At 46.4% G+C, this 25,180-nt stretch overlaps 1 protein-coding gene across 1 annotated transcript in view; it reads right to left on the bottom strand.

The window, feature by feature from the left end:
- obscnb (obscurin, cytoskeletal calmodulin and titin-interacting RhoGEF b) overlaps positions 1–25,180 on the bottom strand; it is a gene marked incomplete at its 5' end in the record, with an annotated part of 220,305 nt that overhangs the window by 55,777 nt on the left and 139,348 nt on the right. Inside the window, 10 exons of the mRNA XM_084326891.1 lie at positions 1,906–2,172; positions 3,740–4,003; positions 4,519–4,785; positions 5,025–5,282; positions 6,149–6,427; positions 8,087–8,353; positions 10,665–10,934; positions 12,128–12,394; positions 12,547–12,813; positions 12,993–13,259. Of these exons, the coding sequence (XP_084183017.1) occupies positions 1,906–2,172; positions 3,740–4,003; positions 4,519–4,785; positions 5,025–5,282; positions 6,149–6,427; positions 8,087–8,353; positions 10,665–10,934; positions 12,128–12,394; positions 12,547–12,813; positions 12,993–13,259 (2,673 nt within the window). The remainder of the gene's footprint in view (positions 1–1,905; positions 2,173–3,739; positions 4,004–4,518; positions 4,786–5,024; positions 5,283–6,148; positions 6,428–8,086; positions 8,354–10,664; positions 10,935–12,127; positions 12,395–12,546; positions 12,814–12,992; positions 13,260–25,180) is intronic.

Genomic DNA, 25,180 nt, shown 5'->3' on the forward strand with positions numbered 1-25,180 from the left:
GCACGGCCCATGCGACAGCCCATGTCTGCTCCCGGCTGCCCTTGGGGGGAAGGACGACGGAATGGGTCAAGTGCAGATAAACATTTCATCTGCGACCCAATGCATGTGTGTGTGTGTTCCTGTGTGTTGCCCATCTCGCATGTGTGTGTTAATCTGCATGACAAAGACTTCTTCTTCTTCTTTGTTAGGATAGACAATCTCAGGCGGTCAGGTGGCATAGCGGAGATTGCGCTCGTCACCAATGCAAGAGGCTGCGGTCTCGACTCCCGGAGTCAGCATTGCCTTGGCTTGGGCTGATCGTCATACTAACTCGTTTGGCTGAGTTAGGGGAAGGGAAGTCATGGGTGGGAATCTGGCGTTGTGGTACAGGTCAGGTCTGGGCGCTTGCTCAGCGGAGGCAGGACTTGATGAAGGCAGCGTGACCTCCCACGCGTTACGCTTCACCAATGAGAGTCCTCGCTGCCAGGTGAAAAAAGAGTCACTGGCTGTCGCTGCACGTGTCGGAGGAAGCGTGCGGATGACTTCAGGGTTCCCTTGTACCGACCAGTAGGAGAACATGAGCACAACAACCAGGCAGGGGGGCACAATGACTAAATTGGGACGGGGAGAAAAACAGAAAAAAATCGGAGAAAGAGAGGATACAAAAATAATGAAAAAAAGGATAGACAATCTCACTTCCTCCACCCTCACCCTGAACACCAGTGTCCCACAAGGCTGTGTGCTGAGCCCCCTTCTCTATTCCGTCTTCACCCACGACTGCACTCCTATACATGGTACCAACACCATTATAAAGTTTGCAGACGACACAACGGTGGTGGGCCTCATACAAAAAAATAACTAGTCTGCCTACAGGGAGGAGGTCCAGCACCTGGGGGCGTGTTGCACCGACAACAACCGGGCACTCAACACCAATAAAACCAAGGAGCTCATTGTGGACTTCTGAAAGATTAGAGCCGGCGAGCACTGTACGTACATATTCACTGTACATATTAATACTACAACTGTATTATACATACATCTAATTAGCACTATTACTCAGTAGTACTAATTTATATATTTTACATCCAGTTTAATCACCTGTACATTGTATGTTACTATTGCACTTTACTGTTACATTTGCACTTTGGTTGGGTGCCAAACTTATTTCCATTGTACTGTACCTTTGCTGTATAATGAGAATACATTTGAATCGAATCGAATCGAATCGAATCTAATCTAATCACCTGGATTTGGTCAAATATGTAAACCTATACAGGCACTTCAAAAAAGAAAACAATCAAATGAAAACTGTAAACACTGCGGCACAGTGGACACAGATTACACATTCACACTATATGAAACTTTTTGAGGGTTCAAATTGGATGTGCACTGCAGAGAGCCGGGTTCAATTCCCGACAGTGGTACCTCCAGCTTGGTCAGTCGTCCCTACAAACACAATCGGCAGTGTTCGCAGGTGGGAAGCCGGTGGGGTATAAGTGTTAATCAGGGATGGGATCTGGGGGAGATAGTGTGAACCTCTGTGCACGTTACGCTCTCCCAGTGAAACTCCTAGCTGTCAGGTGAAAAGAATCAGCTGGCAACTCCATATGTATGGGAGGAGGCATGTGGTAGTCTACACCCACCCCAGACCAACCAGGCAACGGCCAGGAATGGAATTAGCATAACAACTACTTACTATCCTAATATGTCTATACTACTATGCAGTTAAGAGTGTAGCACTCAAGTTTGACACTGTTTGACGAACAATATCACTTACCCTTAGCTACAGCTTGCGACTTGTACAGAACTTGTAAGTCGCTTTGGATAGAAGCGTCAGCTAAATGACTAAATGTAACTAAATTGGGGTATGGGAGCAAACGCTACTCCCTCTAGGTAGGCACTCTTTCCAAACGGAGAGAAGCTCACCTTCCACATGCAGTGAGGCGACCACGCAGGTCCCTTCCGCCTCACAGGAGTATGTGCCCCTGTCCTCAGTGGACACGCGGCTAATGTACAAGCGAGCCACATTCCAGTCCTGCTCCACAACCACCCTCTGGCCATCGGGCTCCAGCGGCCGGCCGTCTTTACTCCACTGGGCCGTGACCGGCCTCGAGTACTGGCAGATGAACTCGGCCGGTTGGCCTTCCACCACCTGCAGGTCCTCCATCTCGCTAACCACTTCTACCGTGGGATCTGAGAGTAGGGATCAAGGGGTCAATCAGGGGGTCCAGGTCAGGTAAGACACAAGGACATGCACTGGACATGCCAAATGACATATGAGCTTTATAACCTCCAGTGCACCTTGGAGAAGTGTTCATATACGAGTCTAATTTTGATTAGTGTGATGTTGGGGAGTGTCCAATGCTATACATTTGAATATAAAACCATGTATCATGTGTCATGTGTTGATAGATGTGTGAAGTATCAGTGGACTCTCAAACTGAAGAGGGGGTCAAAAAGCACAACCGACAATGGCTCAGGGTCATAAGTCACAACTGATGCCCAATGAAAGCTGGCAGCCAATGAGAAAGGAGGGAGGAATGGGGTGGTCACAGATGCCAAACTGATAGGGTGGGTGTCGGGTGGTTAGAGGTGTTTAGTGCTTGCAGGCCAGGGGGTGGGACAGGGAGGAGCAGGTGGAGGTGAGAAAGGAGGTCAGTATGGGAGAGATGGCCGGCCTGCATGGATGGGTGGAGCAGCACTTTCCTACTCAACACTTATGTGGTCACTGTTTCTCAAGTCCTAATGCTTAGACTAGAGCACAATGCTTCGTAAACTATGGGTCTGGACAGGCTTGTTTTCTTTGGATCCCCAGATGGTCACAATACCAGCATGTTTTAATGAGTCAACATTTGACTCAATTTGGGTTGAGCCCAGGCTAAATCAATAGTTACTGTAGAGAAAATAATCTCTACTTCACGTCCATGTAGTCCGTCATCAAATCAGCAACCAATAAAATCAGCAAACATCACACATCTACTTCCAGGGGATGTAGAGATCCTAATAAAGAATGAATTCAAAAGGAGATCAGAAACAGAATATTTGTGTAAAAAAATATATATATATTATAATAATAATAATAATTAATTAAGTAATTAATTGTATAAAGATATACATGTAAATTAAAGATATCTGTTGAACAACCAAATATATGGTAATGATTCTATGAAATTAGTATGTCTTACCAGAAACTGGTTGAAACTATCTAACGTCTCTATTTAGTGTGTTCTTCTCTAATGTAATGTGACCTTCCTGTGGTGCTGCACACAGTTGTATGTGTTGGTTGGATCAAAGCATTTAACTTACAGCATGAAACACGAAACAAGGTATGCTCATGCACGGATGAGGCACAGAAATCACAAGCTCTCCAACCTCTGCTCATCAATTTACTATACTAAAGGAGCTTGGGACTCTTTCACAGACACCTGCAGAATAATGTGATAGTATAACTCAAGGGGTTCTTCCAAGAAATACCATAATATCGAACATTTAGCATTCACTTAATCTCAATCTTTGAAGAATTGGTTAAAAGAAAACGGAATAGAAATCTGATCATATTCTTAGTCATTGTAGTGATGCCATACTTTAAAAAAACAAGATTGTATTAATAAGCGTCACAATAGCCATGGCTTTGAAAAAACTCATTATGCCATTTTGTAGGCTTTCTTTTGCTGCAGGCTCTTAAGAAAGAGTGTTGCTGAGGCGCTCTCCTCCTCTCCACCTCCCTCGCAGCCAGCTCCTCTGTCCTCTACCCTGATACCTTTCACTAAGAGCTTGGCCGCCGATGCCACGCCGCCGGCTTTGAACGTGACCGTGCCGGTGTCGTCCAGGGCCAGGTTCTTTAGGGTGAGCGTGTGGATGTGGCGCTGGCCCAGCCCTATCTCAGTGAGGGGGCTTTGCTCCATCAGGGTGCCATCCAGCCACCACTGCACCTCCGCTGCCCTACCGGACAGCTGGCAGGAGAAGGTGGCCCACTCCCCCACAAAGACGTCGGTGGCCATTAGACCATTCACAACGAAGACCTCTGCAGAGTGAAACATACACACAAACGAACACACATACAAGTTCTCGCATTGCCCAATGGGTCAGTCTTTTCCCCCCTATTAATCCATCTGCTTGGTTTCCCGAGTCCTTTAATAAATTAAAGTAAGGAAATACTAAAATAAGTATAAAATGGTTGAGGATCCTCACCATTGTGTCAATTTCAGACTATACCTTAAAAGGAAACAATACCATTCATTGTTTTACAAAGAGATAGGCCTACAAGTAGCTCAATTCCAAGCCACAGAACAAGCCTATAATTCAACTACAACAGAATTGTTAGCACTATGTAAGATGTAATGTGTTTCACATGTAGGAATTATGTGAATAACCACACAGTCTATCTAATTGAGCGCCAAGTAAAGACTATTTCCAGTGGGTTGGAAAACAACCACAGGACCCACCATGATAGAGAAGGCAGAATCTATCAGAAATAGACCGGCTGACCTGATGTAAAAAACCAGGGTATAGAGACACAATGGAGTTGAGACTGGATACCTTGCACCGCCAAAGAGGCTGTGGTCAGCTGGTCTCCGGCGTCACAGGTGTAGAAGCCGTTGTCTTCGGGCTCCAGGTTTAGGATGTGGAGCTCGTGAACGCACCCATCCTGCCTCATCTCAAACTTCTCCCCCGGCTGGAGGACCACGCCCCCCTTCCTCCACTCAGCGCTAACGCCCGGCTTCGAGAGCTCACAGCGCAGTGTGACATCCTCACCCTTCATGGCTTCCTGGTTCGTCAGCTCTTTCTGGAAGTATGCGGGGGCACCTGATGAGAATTTAAAACAGGGGAGGGGGGGAAATCTGGCATCAAACGCTATGCATCTTTGATGGATGAAGGATAAAAAGATGTTTTTTTTGTTGTTGATGGCAGACTGGGTGCGTGGTAGAGGGCAAGGCATAGTCAAGAGTGTTGCAGGGGGAGGGGTTCATCATCTTGATCCACAGTCTCCAATTTGAGCAAACAGGAAAAGGACTTTTCCTTAAGAGCCGGGATCATTCTTTTACCTTCCACGCTCAAGGTGACATCGCACTGTACATCTCCCGTATCACAGGAGTAGGTCCCAGAGTCTTCAGGCACCAGGTTGTGGATGCGGAGCTGCTGGGACGCTCCGTCCTTCCTCAGGTCGTACTTGAGACTTGCCTCGATGGCCACATTGTTCCCGATCCAAGTGACCGTGACCGTGGGGTCGGAGATGGTGCAGGCCAGGGTGACAGTCTCACCCTCTAAGGCCATCGTGTTGTGTGGCTTCTCTAGTATTAGCACTGCAGATATGGGAGGCTATTTTCAATGGCGTTATTCATTACACATTACTTCCTGTCTCCTCCCTGTTTCTACAGCCTAACCAGTGGTAGAAGAAGTAAACAGTTTCTTAAGTAAAAGTCGAAATACCCAGAAAGAATAGAAGTCCTCCATTCTAAATTCTACTTAATTAAGTAAAAGTAGAGCAGTATATGATATTGAATGTACTTAAGTATCTAAAGTAAAAGTACACATTTTATATGACATTTGTGTATTCCAGTGCTTGGGAGCAATCAATCCTCGATCCATTGGCCTCTAAAGGTCACGTTAAAGTGGTATGTGGTCCAGTTATGCTGGCTCTGATTACGTCCTCTTGAAGTTGACAGGCTTCACATGACATCTTCAAAGTAACTACTGTAACTGATGCGTTCAGATAATGTATAGTTAAAATATTTCCCTTGAAATGTAGTGGAGTAAAAATACAAAGGTCCCTAAAATGAAAATACTTAAAATAGTAAAAGTATTAAAAAATACAGTACAAATACTTACTTTCCACCACTGAGTCTAACCATATGAATACATATGCATGCAGTGATTTCTATTCTATTTACAGTACTGTCTCACTCAGACATATTCCACAATTCTATGAAATAATCTACTTTAGCATTAATCTATAGCTTTTCTTCATATAGCATTATGCTATAAAATGAAAGCGGGGGGGGGGGGGGGGGGGGGGCAAACACATGTGTAGGACGGGTTAGGATGGAGTAGGCCTATATAGATGGGATGATGCCAGCTGATTTCCATTGGCCAAGACAAAGCTGGTGGTCGGTGGAGAGAGAGAGATGAGGACTAAGCGTGCCTATAGTGACCGTGTCACCTCCATTACCTTTGGGTTTTTCCTCCACCAGGAGATAGGCCACACTCCTCTCTTCTCCCACTACGAAGGCCACATCTCCTGTCTCGTCCGTGGTCACCATCTTCAGTGCCAGGCGGTGCACTCTGCCATGGCAGCTCATTTCGTTCAGATCGTTATGTTGAAGGAGGTTGTCCGCGAGCCACCATTGTCCATGGGTTACCCCTGAATGGGACAACTCCACCTCAAAGACGGCATCCTGGCCGGTGCTCAGAGTGATATCGCAGAGCTCCCGGGTGATGCGCACGCGTTCTGAGGGTGAATAGGATGATGGGAGATCATAAAAACAGATCTGAGCCCCCCCCCCCATAAGACCAGCGAAGAGGTACATCCAACATATGAACATCACCATTGATGCGTACTGATTATATCAAAAGAAGAAAGAACCGAAGAGATGTTGTCTTTTGGCTGTGAGTGTAAGGCTATAGTGTAAGGCTACCTTAAACAAAGTTATACAGAAATAATCCATCTCAACAATAAACATTCACTTAATCTCAATCTTTGAAGGTTTGGTTCAAAGAAAAAGAAAACTGAATGGAAATCGGATAATATTCTTAGACATTGGAGTGATGCTATACTTTTAAAAACATTACAGCAAATAAGGCAAGATTGTAATTACAGCATCACAATACAGTATGACATTTGCTTTGAAACAAACTATCAATTTATCATGCCATTTTGTAAATGCTGCAGGCTCTTAACACTTTAAGGACCAGACACGAGTATATACGTGTTTCGGTGCCATGCGTTGTGGACCAGAGCCACGTATATACTCGTGGCAAGTTGTTATTGTTTTATTCCATATTTATATCATCGCTCCACTGCAGTATCATTGAGGGGATTTAAAAAATATATATATTTTACAGTCTGTGGGCGGATCATATGAGCCTCGATTCCAAACGAAGACCCTCCATCTTTGATCACGTTACCGAACGCATTTTTCAGCCTGGAATAATGGGATTTATGATTAGCCAATGGACATATCGATCTACCAGAATCCGATGACTAATGAAGAAATGCTGCCGGCGATCACATGGCCTGACGGTAGGATACTATTACCCCAAATTACAGCTGGATTGGACATTGTTTTAAAACCTAACGTGATAGACCACTGACATTGGCTACCTGAACGCACACTCTATTGCTAATCAATAATACTAATCGGCGTTCCCCGCCGCCCCCATTTCATCCATAGATGCTCTGTCCGGATGCTACGCAGTTTGTTTTATTTCATTCGTATATATACAGCAGAAATGGCGTTTGATATAACGGCGCCAACGTTTAGCCTATTATCTAGCTTCCTGAAAAAAAGAAGAGACGAAAAGCGCGATAAACCTTATATTCACGACGCTATAAAATGACAACCAACCGATGGATTTTTATTTTCTTTAAGCCATTATGAAGGCACGGTTTATGCACTCAAGTGACAATGAGAATGGACAGATAGCAATACTATAAATGATATATATAGCTCTTAGAAAGTACATCGGTTTGTAAACAATCCTCTGTCCTCTGAGGCATAAATCGCTGCAAGAGTGCGGACGCCAAAGTGTTAAGAAAGAGTGTAGCAGCACTGTATCAGCAGCACTCTTTCTTAAGAGCCTGCAGCATTTACAAAATGGCATGATAAGTTGATAGTTGGTATGATCGATCGTATTACCTAATAATGAGGCAAAAGTCACTTTGCAGCCAGCCCTCAAATAACCACCACTCAAGTAAAATGCACATTTAATGCCAAGGTCATACAACTTAATGAATAAAAATCCAAAGAAAATATCCACAATGGAAGATCTCATCCAGTACTTGATGATGCGGGATGTGAAGAACTCCCTGGATGAATTCCAGGGAAGTGATAATAAGTGACACAGAGACACAGAAAGAGAGAGAGGACATGAGGACATGCTCCCTTACCTTTGACAGTCAGGGTAGCCGTGCTCTGCTTGTCCCCTGTATCACAGGTGTATTCTCCGGTGTCCTCCTCCTTCAGCTTGTGAACCACCAGGACATACGTGGAGCCTGTGTGCTCCAGAGAGTACTTCTCTCCCTGGGTGAGCAGGAGTGAGCCCTTCCTCCAGATCACCTTGCCGTCCAGGCTGGACGTCTCACAGGACAGGGTGGCCTCTTCTCCCTCCATGGCCTCCTGGCTCTCCACCTCCCTCCTGAATACCACAGGGGCAGCTGCCAGGGACAAACCATCGTTATAGGGTTAGGGCCACTTGTGTTAGGAGGACAGTTTAGGAGCGGGGAGCGGACACTCCGTGATGAGGATTCAACTCAGAAAGGACAAAGGAGACATTTGAACCATCAATCATACTCACAATTGCAACCATTCCATAGCGTCAAGAAGCATAAAAAAGAGAACATATTGCGTTAAAAATGGGAAAAGGGAAACGACATAATCTCATCCCAGTTAACTGAAGTAAATCAGTAACTGCTCAGCACTCATTTAGACAACATGTAACTTCTTTGAACAGATTACTGGACACAGACATTAGAACAACATATATGTATGTATGTATGTATGTATGTATGTATGTATGTATGTATGTATGTATGTATGTATGTATGTATGTATGTATGTATGTATGTATGTATGTATGTATGTATGTATGTATGTATGTATGTATGTATATTAACTGGCCTATACATGCTATACCATGTAGCCTAGTGCATATAGTATGTTCCTAGGTTGCCTCAGGGCATCACAAAACAACAAAGGATTTATCATTCCAAACGCTCAAAAGAAACTGTTGATATCTACTGTATATAAGGACTGTTAACATTACATGTGGTGGTGAGATGGCAACATTAAATTGGATTTCATTTTATAAAATATGTAATCCAGTTTGATTTAAAGGGGACGTGCATTGCTATTCCTTAGACTATTTGGGCAACTTTACACAATTCCTGTGAGTCTATTGAACACATCTGTAAGTTTTATAATTTTTTTTAAATTCATTGTTTTATATTTCTAAACAAGTAGTCAAAGCTGTGTTGGCCTGGCTCCGCCCATAAGCACTTTGAGTGACAGTCATCCACACAGTCTGAGACTGGCACAGAGAGAGATAGAGAGAGATTGAGGGGGATACTAATTAATTTCGCCGCGGGGGGGGTGGGGGGTGGGGGGGGGGGGGCATAATCCCATGGGATAATGCATTGGTAACTTGTTTCAAATGACAATATATACCTCTGTGATTATTATTGTACGGATCGGAATACGGGCGTGCGCGTGGGAGCATGCGCAAATATATTACAGTGATATGCTAGTGCTCCCGACTGCGAGGGAGAGAGAGAGATAGAGAGGGAGAGAGAGAGAGAGAGGGACACACGGAGGCACGGAGCATTTACACACAACCTGTGTAAATGCTCTGTGTGTGTGTGAGAGAAGATGGGTCCCTATCTCTCTCTATATATCTCTCTCTCTCCCTCTCTCTCACTCGCTCGTTCTCTGCCTGCCTCGCAGTCAAAACCCGTTTGAGGAAGTGTCGGGTTACACTATGCGCTACAACCATAGAGGGGGCGTTACTACAAATCAGTGCTATATTCACGTCAGCAATACCGTCAAATCAGAACAGCTTAGTTGAGTGAGAGAAGATCTCGTGAACTCAAGACTAGACTGATGAGTTAACGACACAGACCACATTGATATAATCCCCAATTGCTAGGAAATAATGCTAAACACTGGAAAAAGCCATTTATAATGCACAGGACCTTTAAGGTTAAGGCACATCAATCTGTTAGTTGGAACTCCAATGTTGATCAACAACATAAGCTATCATGTGTGAAGGAGGACGATGTCAGCATTCATTTTATACTTCATAAAAAAACTGACCAAATGTTTTCACGGACCAGTTTGAATTATGGCACATTAATCTGTATTGAAGTTACTTAAAACTGGAAAAAGTGTGAAATGTGAAGTGTGTCAAATGAGAAATAGTTGGAAACATGATCTCAATTCAGAGAGGAATTCGGAGAAGTAAACATGCATATAAGAACAGATGTATGAGCTACAGGTAGGAATGAGGAGACTGTGGAAATTAGAAAGTGAAAAGTGACTGAACGATTGGAAATCACAAGCGCCCAGTGTTCAAAATGCTTTATAATGTATGCAATGCTTTTTTGTTTTTGTTTTTTTTACTTTTATTTATAGCATTTTCAGCTTTTTCTGGCCACACAGGACCGATAGAGGGAGAGAGGGAGAACGGGAGGAGAGGTAGGGAAGACATGCGGCAAATGGTCGCCGGGACTGGGAAACGAACCCGGGACGACCGCTTCGCGACTGAGTGTGCTATGTGGTGTGCTACTGGAGCGCCCCGAATGTATGCAATGCTTAAAGTATGGATGTATAAAACCTCCAAAAGGACAAACACAGGAGACCCCAAAAGGAAGATGGGAGATGTTTGAGTTTGAGGAAAGTTCCAAATGTAACTATAGGTTAAAAAGGTGAGTGTGTTACTTTTATCAACAGACTCAAACTAGTTTGCCTTACCTCTGACTGTAAGACAGGCAGTGGATGTGTGGTTACCCACTGTGAGGGTGACTGTGCCCGAGTCGGCCTTGGTGACACCTCTGAGCGTGAGGCTGAGCACTCTGCCCTCGGACCGGATCAGGTTCATCTCGTTGTTCTGTAGCGGGACGTCCTGGAGCTTCCACTGGGCGTGTGGCGCCTCCTCGCGAGAGACCACGCACTCAAAGTGGACGTCTTCGCCCTCACGGACGACACAGCTCTCCAAGAACTTCACTATGGTCACCTCAACCTCTGTTTTGGTAAAGTGACGAGCAGTGTGGTTACATACTGTATCTCTCTTCTTCTCAGGCCTGCATAAGTACGCATTTGACGGGGTTGAAACATTTCATCAAGCTGGTGATCAAAACCGGTGCCCGCTTTACAAACATTTCTATTGCGCTGTTATTGTGAACACCTGCTTTGTACAGATGCCTCAGTGTGATACAGAGACAGAAGTGAAGGACGGCACAGAGTGAGGTTATATTAATGTACGTATGTGAAAAGAGACAATGGAGACAAATGTGATCATGAGACAAGTCATCAAACGTGAAAAGAAACGGCTGAGTGAATGGTTATACGTGCCTTGGACAAGCGTGAGGGGGGTGGTGTGTGAATCAAGACATGTTAACTAAAGCCACGTGGGGTGAGAGGGGGTGTCGTCAGGAGGGATCCCTCGATTATCATGTTCAAGCATTAGCATGCTCAAGCCTTTGAAGCAAAACCCTGGGGTGGGATTCCATTCAGGAAAACAAGGGAGTGAATTAGGACTTAGTGAATTAGGACCAGCGAGAAAGACCGTGACTCCGGGAGGAAGTGAGAAGGTGAGAAGGGGAAGTGGACGAGAGAGAGGAAATCACAGAAGGAAGTGAGAAGGGGAAGTGGACGAGAGAGAGGAAATCACCGAAGGAAGTGAGAAGGGGAAGTGGACGAGAGAGAGGAAATCACAGAAGGAAGTGAGAAGGGGAAGTGGACGAGAGAGAGGAAATCACCGAAGGAAGTGAGAAGGGGAAGTGGACGAGAGAGAGGAAATCACAGAAGGAAGTGAGAAGGGGAAGTGGACGAGAGAGAGGAAATCACAGAAGGAAGTGAGAAGGGGAAGTGGATGAGAGAGGGGAAAACACTGAAGGAAGTGAGAAGGGGAAGTGGATGAGAGGGAAAACACTGAAGGAAGTGAGAAGGGGAAGTGGATGAGAGGGAAAACACACAAGGAAGTGAGAAGGGGAAGTGAATGAGAGGGAAAACACTGAAGGAAGTGAGAAGGGGAAGTGGATGAGAGGGAAAACACACAAGGAAGTGAGAAGGGGAAGTGGATGAGAGGGAAAACACACAAGGAAGTGAGAAGGGGAAGTGGATGAGCGACGGGAAAACACCAAAGGAAGTGAGAAGGGGAAGTGGATGAGCGACGGGAAAACACCAAAGGAAGTGTTTGATGTAAAATCCCCTACCCTGCACCGTCACAATAGCCGAGGTCTTCTGGCCGCCCGTGTCACAAGAGTACTCTCCCGCATCGGCGCCCTGTAGTTTAAAGATGATCAGCTCCACCACTGCCCCCTCCTGTTTCAGCTGGTACTTGGCACTCGATTCCAGGACCCTGTTAGTGCACCTCCAGACAACCCTGGCCCCCGGTTTGGTGGTCTCGCAGCGGAGCGTGGCCGTCTGCCCCGCCTCCCTCTCTAGATTCTCTAACAGGTTCTTGAAAAACACTGGCGAGGCTGCGGGGGAGAAACAAGGAGGAAACAGGGAGATGACGTCAGGAGAGTTGAGAGCAGAACTGGTGCCATTTTACCTGGCAGCACAGTTTGACAGCACTAGATATGTGGGGAGACGTAAGAGGTACAGACAGCACAGTTGTCAGTGAGCATACCCTTCACGGTCAGTTGTGTGGTAGTCTGACGGTCGCCGTTGTCACATGTGTAGCTACCAGAGTCTTCGAGGTCTATATCATGGATTGCTAATGTGACATTGGGCCCTTCCTGGCTGATATCATACTTAGCACAGGGGCAAAGGCCCACTTCTCCTTTCCTCCATTCCACAGGGACCCCGGGTTTAGAGAGTTCACAGTGCAGAGTAACACTGCCTCCCTCCTCTGCCTCCTGGTTCTCCAGTTCTTTTGTGAAAGTGACTGGGAGAGCTGACAATTGAAAATAAAATAAATACCCAATTATAACCACAGCACACGACGTTGACCGAAGTCACAGCATAAATATACTGTAGTGAGGGAACATGAAATACAAAATAAAATAAAAAAAGATTCAACAGAAAAAAAGAGACGAGATGAATTACACCAGTTAAAAGGGTTCTCCGTCCTACCATTTACTATGAGAGAAGCTGAGCTTTCCGTGTCCTCTATGAAGCAAGAGTAGTTTCCGGTGTCTCCGATTTTTAAGTCAATGATCTGCAGGTCAATACTGCATCCTGTTTGCTTCATCTGGTATTTGTCTCCACACTTCAGGATCTGATGTCCCTTCCTCCACTCCACAGGGACCCCGGGTTTAGAGAGTTCGCAGTGCAGTGTAACCGCGCCCCCCTCCTCAGCCTCCCGGCTCTCCAGCTCTTGCGTGAATGTGACAGGAGGAACTGGGGGAATGATAAGAAGTTAGATGAGGCTAGAGCCAAAGAGCCGTGCCTGTAGCCTCGTAATATCAACCAGTTGGTCGTGATATTAGGTGTCAGATGAAGACTGGAGAACGACCAGTGTGTGAAAGAGCATGTGCACAACAAGGGCTAAAAGAGAGATAGATGAACCATGACAAAGGGGTATGTGAATACACACACACAGACAGATGGACAGACAGACAGACAGACAGACAGACAGACAGACAGACAGACAGACATACAGACAGACAGACAGACAGACAGACAGACAGACAGACAGACAGACAGACAGACAGACAGACAGACAGACAGACAGACAGACAGACAGACAGACAGACAGACAGACAGACAGACAGACAGACAGACAGACAGACAGATACAGTACACACACACACACACAAAATAGACAGCACTAGAAGATAATCCATTTTCTGAATCAGGGAACCAATCAAGCAAGCCACAAATACCTAACCGCAAGGACACTGATGTCAGGAGACAACACAAAGCTCATCACACCCGACAGTACATGGACCTACGCCTCAGCTTTCATCTCATTTTGAGCAACTTATGGCTCTATATAACCACAAATATGACGGCAGAAATAACGTAGAGCATCAAAATCTGTGTTCGTAAGTTAAGACATAGGACAAGAAAGAATACAATGGAGTTTGGCAGTCACAGACAAATAAGAAATAGGCTAGACAAAGCAAGCTACTGACAACAAAATTAAATAAATATTTATATTTCCACCCAAAGGAGTAAACACAGCATACAAAACTAACATGGACAAATGACCAGAACGCCATCAAAAACAAAGCTGGCAGAAAGAGGGACTGAAGCACATTTGCACCACAGAACTTCTACCTTGTGCTTCCTCCTCGGCCTCCAGCAGCTCCTCTGGCTCGGGGACCACTGCAGACACAGCAGGGGTTTCTATTCCTGCTGGTGTAATGAACTTCATTAAACTGTAATCTCGTCAAACAGTGACCTAAAGCCTAAATGACAGATTACAATTTGAAGGCTGCTTTTTGCATTCATTCCTGGGTTTTCATGTTGCGATACTGGACATACAGTACCTCTCTTTTGTTAGTGTTTTATTATGGGAGAGGGGGGGGGGGGGGGGTACATTGACTGACTGAGGCGGGAAGGCTTTCAGCTGTCACTTATTTTTGTTTATATGGTGCTTTATTCATGTATGTGGAGTAATACACTAGCTTGTACAGATGGGACAGATGCTCCACCAGTAGTTTGGTGTGATGTTGTGCCATCTCCTCTGCAACTGAAAGGGATGGCTAGCTAACAGGGACATCGTTTTTACCAGCTTGTTGAAGGCAGAGGTTCTGTGTAGGATTGTTAGTAACTGTCTAACTGCATATATAACTGTTTACACTAGTAACTGTCTAACTGCATATATAAGTGTTTCCACTAGAGGGCGCTCTAGGCGGAGACACTCAGGAACACCGGCAGGTGGCGAGTATAAATAGTGGTGTCTCCTCCCACTTTTTTCTCTTTCCCCCAGTCTCTCAGTGAGAGAAGACCTGTAGTGTTACTGCTCTGCCATGTGAATAATAAACCACGCCAGTTAAGGCTCAAGATAGAAACCATGCCTCTTGACCACATTATTGTCGCCCTATAGCCGAATTCTGTTAACACAGCTCACAGTGGGAAATGATAACTCAATCCGCAGCGGGGTGAGGCACCACTTCCTTGGGAAGTCTGTATATGAACCACGTTGAGTGAATGGGTGACATTACCAGGTGTGGCGAGGATAAACGCTCTGGACAACAGGTAGAGCGAGAGTAGTGTTATGCTGTTGGCGGCAGTGGCGCTCTGAGCCGCAAGAGACTTGTCGGCCAGGTTAGCTAGCTGTTGGTGGAGCCTCTGTTTTGGCCTGTGCTTCCTCTCGGGATGCCAAATAGCATCCGGAGAAAAGAGCGATACCAGAGTGTTCTCAAGCTGTGGGATCCCCGTGGTTTGCAGGTGCCCTCGGGCCTCAACCAGCGTGTACGGCAGGTAAGCATTGATCGTGGCTGTGATCGTGCACTGTGATGTCAATGTAAGGATTGATGGCCTGGAACCTGGGGCAGAATAAAGGTGGGCGGATGGATGGTTTTTGGTGGTGATAGTCGCCTAACTTGCCATCGGGTTCAGGGAGGGCCTGGATGAGCCTGGGGAAGTCCTGGCGTAGCTGTCTCATATGAGGCTGATGAGAGGGGGCTGGTGGAATCCAGCGACAGCTGATATCCCACATCGTGAACCGCTCTCAAAGAGCACCTATGGGTGGCTGCAATTAGAAACTGGCCCCATAAATGTCCAAATCCCCCCCCACCCCCACCCCCACCCACCGAACCCCCTCCAATGTACAGTTTCTTCCCCTTTGGGTGTATATATCTTCTTATGATTTTTTTTTTTCTTACACAGTACTGTATATTTGTATGTCTTGTATGTCATAAATGTCCTGATGAATTGAAAATGGAGGACCCTGAAAGTGTAAACAAGACGAAAGTATTTTTCTGGTCTGCATCCTCATAGCAGTTGTTTGTATTGAGCCGTACTGTATTGTACCCATTCTGCAATCTGTTAATAAAGTTTTCAATCAATAACGTTTTCAATCAATCGTCAGCGACATCAGAGGTGGCCGAGGATAGAGGAGCAATGACCAAGGTGCCGCCGGCTATGAGAGGATCCTCGTCGGAGGATTCGATGCGAGAGAGGGGAGTCCGCCAAGGTCTTCCTGGATCCCACACTAAATGAAGAAGGAATGGCGAGCCAGTATCTCGTCCCAGGGGGGAGCGGCACAGCGGGGGCGGTCATCGGTGGGACTCGCAGAGGCAGAGGCACCAGACGTGAGCACCTAAGGCGTCCAGCCATGCTGGGCAGAAGCTACAGGTGCCCTGAAAAGGGCAGTTTTGTTGTGACTGTATTGTTCATTGAAGCGGAGAGTTCTAGTCGGCAGAGATGAAGGGACTGCGAAGCTAATTCATTCACGAAATGGATAACCATCCAATCTTATTGAAAACTCCTGTCTGTGACCGACTAAGTATAAGTACTTATAATTAATGTTACTTCCCCTATTAGGCTGCAGCTAACATTACATTGATCCAGCCTCCGGGTGGGCTAACACAGAGGTCTAGCAGTTGATATAATGTTAACGCTACCCTCACTAGTTGGCTAACTGGTATATGGATATTATACCACAGCTATGAATCGATCAGATTGTTTTATTTGAACTACCTGTTTTATAAATAGAGGTACCGGTAAGCCCAGTAGCCCACACCAACATAATATCTCTCAGCATGAAAACCCAGGAATGAATGCAAACAGCAACCTTTCTGTAGTCAACTGTGTTCAGTCTTTCCCTGAAGCCTACCTTCAGCTCCCTCTTCAGATTCTTCCTTCTCAGGCTCCACTTTGGGCGCCGCTGCAGGAGCTGGTGACTTTTCAGCTGTGATTCAATGTAAATGTTAGTATTTAAACCTAACTTAGTTGTTGTAGTTAGTATGTAGTTAGTATTTAAACCTAACTTAGATTTTGTAGTTAGTATGTACTGTAGTTAGTATTTAAGCCTAACCTAAATGTTAGTATTTAAACCTAACTTAGTTGAAATACAAAGTTGTGCATTTTGACTAAATTGTGCTGTGAGTTCTCCAACAGAGAGGACAATATAGCAAACCAAAAGTGCAGGTTGTGTCACAAATTATTTAAAACCAGACAAACACTTGTGACAACATGGCAACAGGACATCAGCTCACAAACCTGCGTTTAGGCTGAAACTATCACTGGAAAAAATTATATAATCTACAGTCTAATTTCAAGACAATGCCAATAATATCTTGAACTATAGTAACAAAAAAGCAATCCATTGAAACCAACAGTACAACAACAGTACCAAGACCAAGAGCATGCTGTCCACCAAGAGACAACAAACACATACAAACTAGGGCTGGGACTTTATCGCATTAATTTCGATTCATTAACTACAGAAAGAATTAAAAGTTAAAAAGATTGATGTATTTAATCGCATGATGATTTTTCTTTATTGTGTAAAGAATGTTACCTTTCAAAGGAGACCAGACTCATGCATGTGTGCTATACTGTAAGTATAAAATATAATAAATCGCTAATTACTTTTTTTCTTAGTCTGGTTTGTTCATACAAATAAATAAAATAAGAGAAATTGAGATCAATCAAGAATTTTTTTTTTCAATTGTCAACTGTTCTGAAATGTACTTGAAAGTACTGTGCTTTACTTTTACCTCGAAAGTGCTTGAGTTTACAAAAGGTCCTTTGTGCTATATATATATATAATTCTTAAAATTGCTGCACTTTGTTAAAAATTGCATTGATCTGTTGGTCTGTGTAGTAGCTAATGCAGGATTTTGCTGCTTAAACATATGTATAATGTATATTCATTGATTCACTCGTATACCAACATTTATTTGAATTGAAAAAATTAGCTTTTTGCATCAAATATTGCTATGCGATTAAAATGTGATTAATTTAGATTAATTAACTATAAAGTCTCAAATTAATTAGATTACATTTTTTTATCAAGTCCCACCACTAATACAAACACATGGCAACCAAGCATGTTGAATACTGTACAAGGCAACACGGATCAACAGTTATATAGTGTAAATACTGCAACAACATAGAGAGAGATAATATGAGCCCAAAAAACTATGGCTCATTTAAAGCGGGTAAAAAAGCTTGGTGGTAATAACTCAGACAAGGCACAAACTCTGGTTCCTGTATGATTACATGATCATTTACAGTAGTGTTGTATATCGTACTCAGGCTCCCACTTCATTACTTGACCTGACATCAGCTGAAACCTTGAATTCAACAACCAGCGATCAACAAGATGCCACATGGACTGAACGACCAACAAGGTAAAGCAGACGGATCAGAACATCGACTTTCTCTTTCCCTAAAGCCTACCTTCAGCTCCCTCTTCAGATTCTTCCTTCTCAGGCTCCACTTTGGGGGTCACTGCAGGAGCTGGTGACTTTTCAACTGAGATTTAATGTAAATGTTAATATTTAAACTTATTTTTTGTAGTTAGTATGTAGTTAGTATTTAAACCTAACCCAAATGTTAGTATTTAAACCTAACTTAGTTGAAATAGCTGTGCATTTTGACCAAATTGTGCTGTGTGTGCTCCAACAGACAGAACGGTATAGCAAGCCAAAAGTGCAGGTTGTGCAACGAATAATTTAAAACCAGACAGATGCTTACTAAACGGCAATCTTCCATATAATGCCAATCATTTCTTGAACTATGGTAACAAAAAAGCAATACGTTGAAACCAACTGAACAACAACAGCACCAAGACCAAGAGCATGCTGTCCACCAAGGGACAGTAAACACATACAAACACATGGCAACCAAGCATGTTGAATACTGTACAAGGCCACACGGATCAACAGTTATCATAGTGTAAATACTGCAACAACATAGAGAGAGATAATTAATGAGCCCAAAAAGATTTGTCAAGTAAAAAGGCTTGGTGGTGATAACTCAGACAAGGCACAAGCTCTGGTTCCTGTATGATTACATGATCATTTACAGTAGTATTGTATATCATACTCAGGCTCCCACTTCATTACTTGACATCAGCTGAAACCTTGAATTCAACAACCAGCGATCCACAAGATGCCACATGGACTGAACAACCAACAAGGTAAAGCAGACGGATCAGAACATCGACTTTCTCTTTCCCTAAAGCCTACCTTCAGCTCCCTCTTCAGATTCTTCCTTCTCAGGCTCCACTTTGGGCGTCGCTGCAGGAGCTGGTGACTTTTCAGCTGAGATTTAATGTAAATGTTGTGAAGGATCAGATTAAACCGAATATATATATTTATTTATATATATATATTTAAATAGTATTTGTATATCGTTTGATATCCCCTGTATATTCCTTGTACAATATGCACTGAATATCCCTTTAGTCTACTAAACAGCCCATAATAGTTTCATTCCACCATTGGACGAGAACCTGGCGCCAGCAGCCATACCCCTAGGTTCAAGTTCAATCGTGCCGCCCAACATGTCGTGGCAAGCCCGGTTCCGCGTAGGAATACGTCTGGCGAAATACGAATGGTACTATTTGTTCATAGCGCATATATATATGGCGCAAGTAAAGTAGAACTTTCTTTTAGTCCAGTTCTTTACCCTCCAACCGAGTAACAGACGCGAAGCCTCACCCACGACGCATGTGTGGTGCAGTAAGGCCTACTTGGCCTCAGAATAGGCATTGAGATATCGTGTGGATTAATAGTTGAATAGTCATAGTTTGGCACTATACCGTCGAGTTGGACGTATTCTATTAAGCTAATAATAGTCTATTTATGTATGGTGCATCGTGTCGGTTAGAGTTATAAAGTTATCAGTACCCCCATCGTTCCTGACGTTATCTGGAGTCTTAACCAGGCTGGGCAGACCACTAGTGGTGCTTGCATCCGAGGAGCTCCGGGCCAGGGCGACTGGACCTGTATATTGGATTACTCTACCCGGACGACGGCGAGCCTTCCACGGCTTGGATTATGCTTTGGGTGCTTTGATTATTCCATGGATAACGGCCAACACTGCGGAGTGTTGGAACTACCCCCCGGAGAGGACTCCAGGTGAGACGGCGCTCTACACCAGTGAGGTCGCCTCACGTCTCTCCGTTGTGGACCGGCAGCTACCGTCCACCAGAGGGTCCAGCTGTATTCGTCTGCGGACCGAGGTTCTGTGGGCACCGTGTTCAAGACTTTGAATTCTCCCAAGAAATCGTCGGCCAGATGGGATACCGCCAGCGGCTTCTCTAACCCCCCCCTCCTACTGTCTTACAACCAGCGGGACCCCCCCCCCCCCCCCTTAGTGTATCCAGCTATAATCATTTAAGTACCATCGCTATAGTTTCCTAAATATCCAGGTTGTATACTTACTCCCTGCGTAACCAGAGATTGGACATTCAATGTTGATTTACCTACGAATACTCATTTGCCATACAAGTGCATTTCAAATCATAAGTGTAAACAAGTGAACGTTGTATATACCTTTTGCTATATTAAATATTCGATTTGTACATTTGTGTGGACTTCGTTTCATCAGGTGGGAAAGTGTTCATCATATTTATATCATGTACTGGATGGCCAGAAGTTAAAGTACAAGAGGTAGTGGTTTAATAATACCATACTTAACAATACAGTCAGGGAATTGTACCCCTCAGTTACAATTGGTCCTTCGAGCCGGATGGTAACTAGTGTAATATTAATATAGTGTTATTAATATTGAAATGGCCTATGATGAACACTCCACGAAACGGTCCTCCTAACCTAGAACGCCCGCGGCGCAGACGACAGCCACCTCAGTACTTAGAGGATTACACTGTCAGTCAACTACCTAGCCTTCGACAAACGGTAAACGCGGTAAAAGTAGAAAGTAAAATTATGTCTGACCTTAACGACCAGGTTTCCCCGACCACAGAGACCCTAGTAGGTTCTAATGTAACTGACCAAGCTCACGGTGGGGACCAGGAGGGAGCTGACATGCCTTTACCCCCCGCCACTACCGAAGAAGTAGTCCCCGACCAGCCCCGGGAGGAAGACAACCCTACAGAGAGAGAACTCTGCACGGAAGAAGAGGAGGAGAGCGCAGAGGAAATAGAGCTCCAGGACTCCCCAACGAGTACACCCAGGAGCGGCTCACGCAGGAGCGGCTCACCTCCACAACCGCCTTCCCCCAGCGAAGCGGAGAGGATGCTACAACAGGCGTTCCTCGTCAGCCTGACAGCCTCTACCGAACGCGATCGACTTCAGGGTGAACGCGATCGTCTCCAAGCACAGGCGCTTAGCGAGCGCGAACAACTCCAAGCACAGGCGCTTAGTGAGCGCGAACAACTCCAAGCGCAACAACGGAGCGAAGAAGAGCGCACACGCCTGGAGATGAGACGCCTTCAGACGGAAGAGAATATGGCAAGAGACCGGGCCGACGCCCAGCGCGCCGCTGCCGGTGCCCAAAGAGAAGCAGATCTCACCAAGCGCGAAGTCGAGCGCGACAAGTTACAAGCACAGCTAATGGAGCAGCTGATCCGCAAGGCAACACCCTCTCCCTCCGCCAGGGGTTCAAGGAACTCGTCGAGACAACAGTCAAGGGCAGCGTCTCCTCACCGAGCAAGCGACCCTGAACTTGACCAACAGACCGAGCCTATACCCCCCGCAGACCCCCTTCCCAGACCGGTCCAAGCGAGACCCAGCTACAAGGAAGGAGCGGCATACACTGCGGAGAAGCTAAATAAACGATTACAGGATCTGGAAGATCTGATAGAGGAAGAAGAGGGAGAGGAGGAGAACCAAGCCCGACGACAGCACAGTACTCCACCGGACCAGGAGGTCCAGTACAGCCCAGGCTATACCCCCGCGGCGCTGCGCTACAGACCCCCGACTCTATTCACGGGTGAGCACGACGCACGACCAGCCCCGAGGAATAGCACCTCGACCAGCGGGCCATGGTACCCTGTCAGTACCAGCCCACAGCGAGGCGCAAGAGGGGACTCGCCTAGGAGGTCTCTCCCCCAACGCTCGCCGATGTATCAGCCATCCACGGCGTCATACATTGCCACGCCGTCGTTTCCAGACTTCGCCTATGAGAGTCGAGCACAGTACACGGAGCTCCGGATGTGCTTAGAGACAATGATGGTGGATGTCGCTGATGAACGCCACAAGTATGCAATATTACTGAAGCACCTGAAAGTACCGCGAGCGCACAATATAGCGCTGGCCTATGCCACCTCTTCGACACCATACACAGCGGCCCTAGCGGCGCTGGACCAGAGATATGGACGTATATGGGATTACGTAATCCAAGAGATAAGGCATATTGATCGCCTACCCCCAGCAACAGACAATCGCTCACTAGACGACCTGTCAATCAAAGTGCAGTCCCTGGTAGGGATGCTGGGAGCGCAACGGGAAAAGGGCATGCATGAGCTATACGCCAACTCTAACGTCGAGAGGATTTTGGAGAAGCTGCCACCCGCAAGACAGGAGCGTTTTAGGCGGCAGAGAGACTACCGGGATGCCAACGGCCCCGAACCATCCCTCCTTGATCTAGCCGACTTCCTGGCGAGAGAAGTCAGCAGCTTACGACTGGATACATTCGGGCGGAGCACGCCAAGCTCCAGAGAGGGACCCAGGAGAATAAATGATGGAAGAAGATCGGTGACTGTCATGCACCAATCAGAGTCAGTACCGAGCAGTAAGAGCCACAGTACCCCCTCGAGAAAAGAGAAGTGGAAGATAGTGTGTCCCTACTGTGAGAAAGAACACTGGCTGTCACAATGTGACCTATTCACAAAGATGAATGCAGAAGAAGTGAGTCAATGGATAAAGTCCAACAGGCGCTGTTACCGATGTGCGCGACCACACATGGCAGCCGAATGCCGCCTAAAGAAAAGGTGCAGTCGGTGCGACGGAGCCCATCTAGATATACTACACGACAGTAACAGAAGACGGCCTCCACCTGCACCATCGAGCGGCACCAAGGCAAGTGTCATGTACATTGACCCCGCCAGCAGCAGCGGCGCCCAAGTGCTCTTAAAGGTAGTCCGTGTGACATTGAGCTACCAAGATAAAGTCATGGACACTTACGCCGTCCTTGATGACGGGTCAGAGAAGACCCTTCTGCTCGCATCCGCTGCGGCCCAGCTGGGACTGCGGGGGAGCAAGAACGAAATGACGATTCGGACAATAAGAAGAGATTTAAAGACGATAAAGGGCGAGAATGTCTCCTTCACTATCGCAGCAAACGGGCAGCCAGAGCGACGGTATAAGATTACAAATGCTTTCACCAGCCAAGAAATAGGACTATCACAGTACACCTACCCTATCGCCAAGTTGATGGATAAATATGTGCACCTGCGACATCTACCTATCCCGCTCATAGACGGCGCTACCCCGACCCTGCTGATAGGCTCCGACCATGCAGAACTCATAGTCCCGATTGACCGGGTCCATACAGGACCCCGAGGCTGTCCTGCAGCAGTCGAGACCCGCCTAGGGTGGACCCTACAAGGCCCCCTCGCTAAATCTCTCAACCGAACAGCAGCCACTAGCTGCTTCCACTCCAGAACGACAGAAGAAGACACCACTCTCCTGCAGCATGTCGAGAGGCTATGGACACTAGAGACAATGCCCTTTAAGAACGAAAAGAAAGATATTCGTTCTAAAGAAGACATTTATGCCATCAACCTACTCGAGCAGGGGACAAAGAGAGTCACAGTCGGCGGAGTGATGAGATACGCAACTCCACTCCTGAGGCGAGAGGGAATGCCCACCTTTCACGCAAAGAAAGACGCCACGGAGCGCTATCTATTGAACACGGAGCGGCGCCTAGCCAAAGACCCCGCTCAAGAGAGTGTGTACCGCGCTGAGATTGAGAAGCTAATCACAGCGGGACACGTAACAAAGATTGACATTAAAGAGGCCGATCAGACGACCGAATCATGGTACGTGCCGCATCACAAGGTCCATCACAACGGCAAGGATCGCATTGTGTTTAACTGCAGCTACCAGATCGGATCCCAAAATCTGAATAAAGAGCTCTTGCCCGGCCCCACACTCGGCCCCTCCCTACTAGGCGTGCTACTGCGCTTCCGCCAGGACAAGGTGGCTATCAGCGGGGATATCAAAGGGATGTTCCTGCAGGTGAGACTAGTAGAGGAGGACAAGCCCCTGCTGCGGTTCCTATGGAGAGAGAGGATCGGAGATGAGAACCCAGCCATCTACCAGTGGGAAGTACTCCCCTTCGGAACCACATGCAGCCCGTGCTGTGCTACATTTGCACTACAGAAACACGTCGCAGAGGACCCAACAGCAGATGAAGAGGTCCGACACAGTGTGAAGAACAGTTTCTACGTGGACAACTGTTTACAAAGCGTTTCGACTCAACAAGAAGCCGAGGCTCTCCTAATCAAGCTACGCGCCTCCCTGATCAAAGGCGGCTTTGATCTCAGGCAGTGGGCCAGCAGTGACCCGCACGTATTGCGCAGCCTCTCCCCCGCGGACAAGGCTGCCAGCAGCGAGACCTGGATGGCGACCATCCCAGGAGAAGCCCAAGAAATGACACTAGGACTAGTCTGGCGCTTCAAAACAGACTCGCTCCACTATAGACACAAACCCTTGACTCCAGAGCAGGGAAGGTCGACGGCTACACCGACCACCAGACGGAGTGTGTACAGAACACTCGCCAGACAATATGACCCGTTGGGATGTATTCTACCTTACACCACCAGGCCAAAGATGATTGTACGAGCACTATGGGACAAGGACCAGGGCTGGGACGACCCAATACCCGCACACCTTGCCTCAACATGGAGAGAGTGGGAGACGGAACTCCGCTCACTCCCAGGCGTCAATATACGCCGCAGCTACTTCCCATCCACAGTGAGGCCAGAGACATGCGAGATTGATCTACACGTCTTCAGCGACGCCTCCGAAGTAGCCTATGGATCGGTGGCCTACTTGCGTGCCCAAGAGAAGGGAGGAAAGATACACACTGCTTTCATCCTGGCCCGCTCAAGAATAGCCCCACGAAAGCAACAATCTATCCCACGTCTAGAGCTCTGCGCAGCCCTAGCAGGAGCGCATCTAGCCACGTTAATCCAACGTGAACTCACCATTCCGGTGCACAGAACAATCTTGTGGTCAGATTCCACGACAGTACTCACATGGATCAAGTCTGATTCATGCAGATACAAAGTCTTCGTGGGAGTCAGAGTCACAGAGATTCAAGAGTTAACAGAAGCAGCGAGCTGGCGGTATGTGGACACCAAACACAACCCAGCTGACGTCATCACCCGGGGAATGTCTCTGGATGACCTCACCCGTCGCAACATCTACAGTGACGGACCAGAATTC

Source organism: Notolepis coatsorum (genome assembly GCF_963971535.1).
Source record: "Notolepis coatsorum genome assembly, chromosome: 13".
NCBI lineage: Eukaryota > Metazoa > Chordata > Actinopteri > Aulopiformes > Paralepididae > Notolepis > Notolepis coatsorum.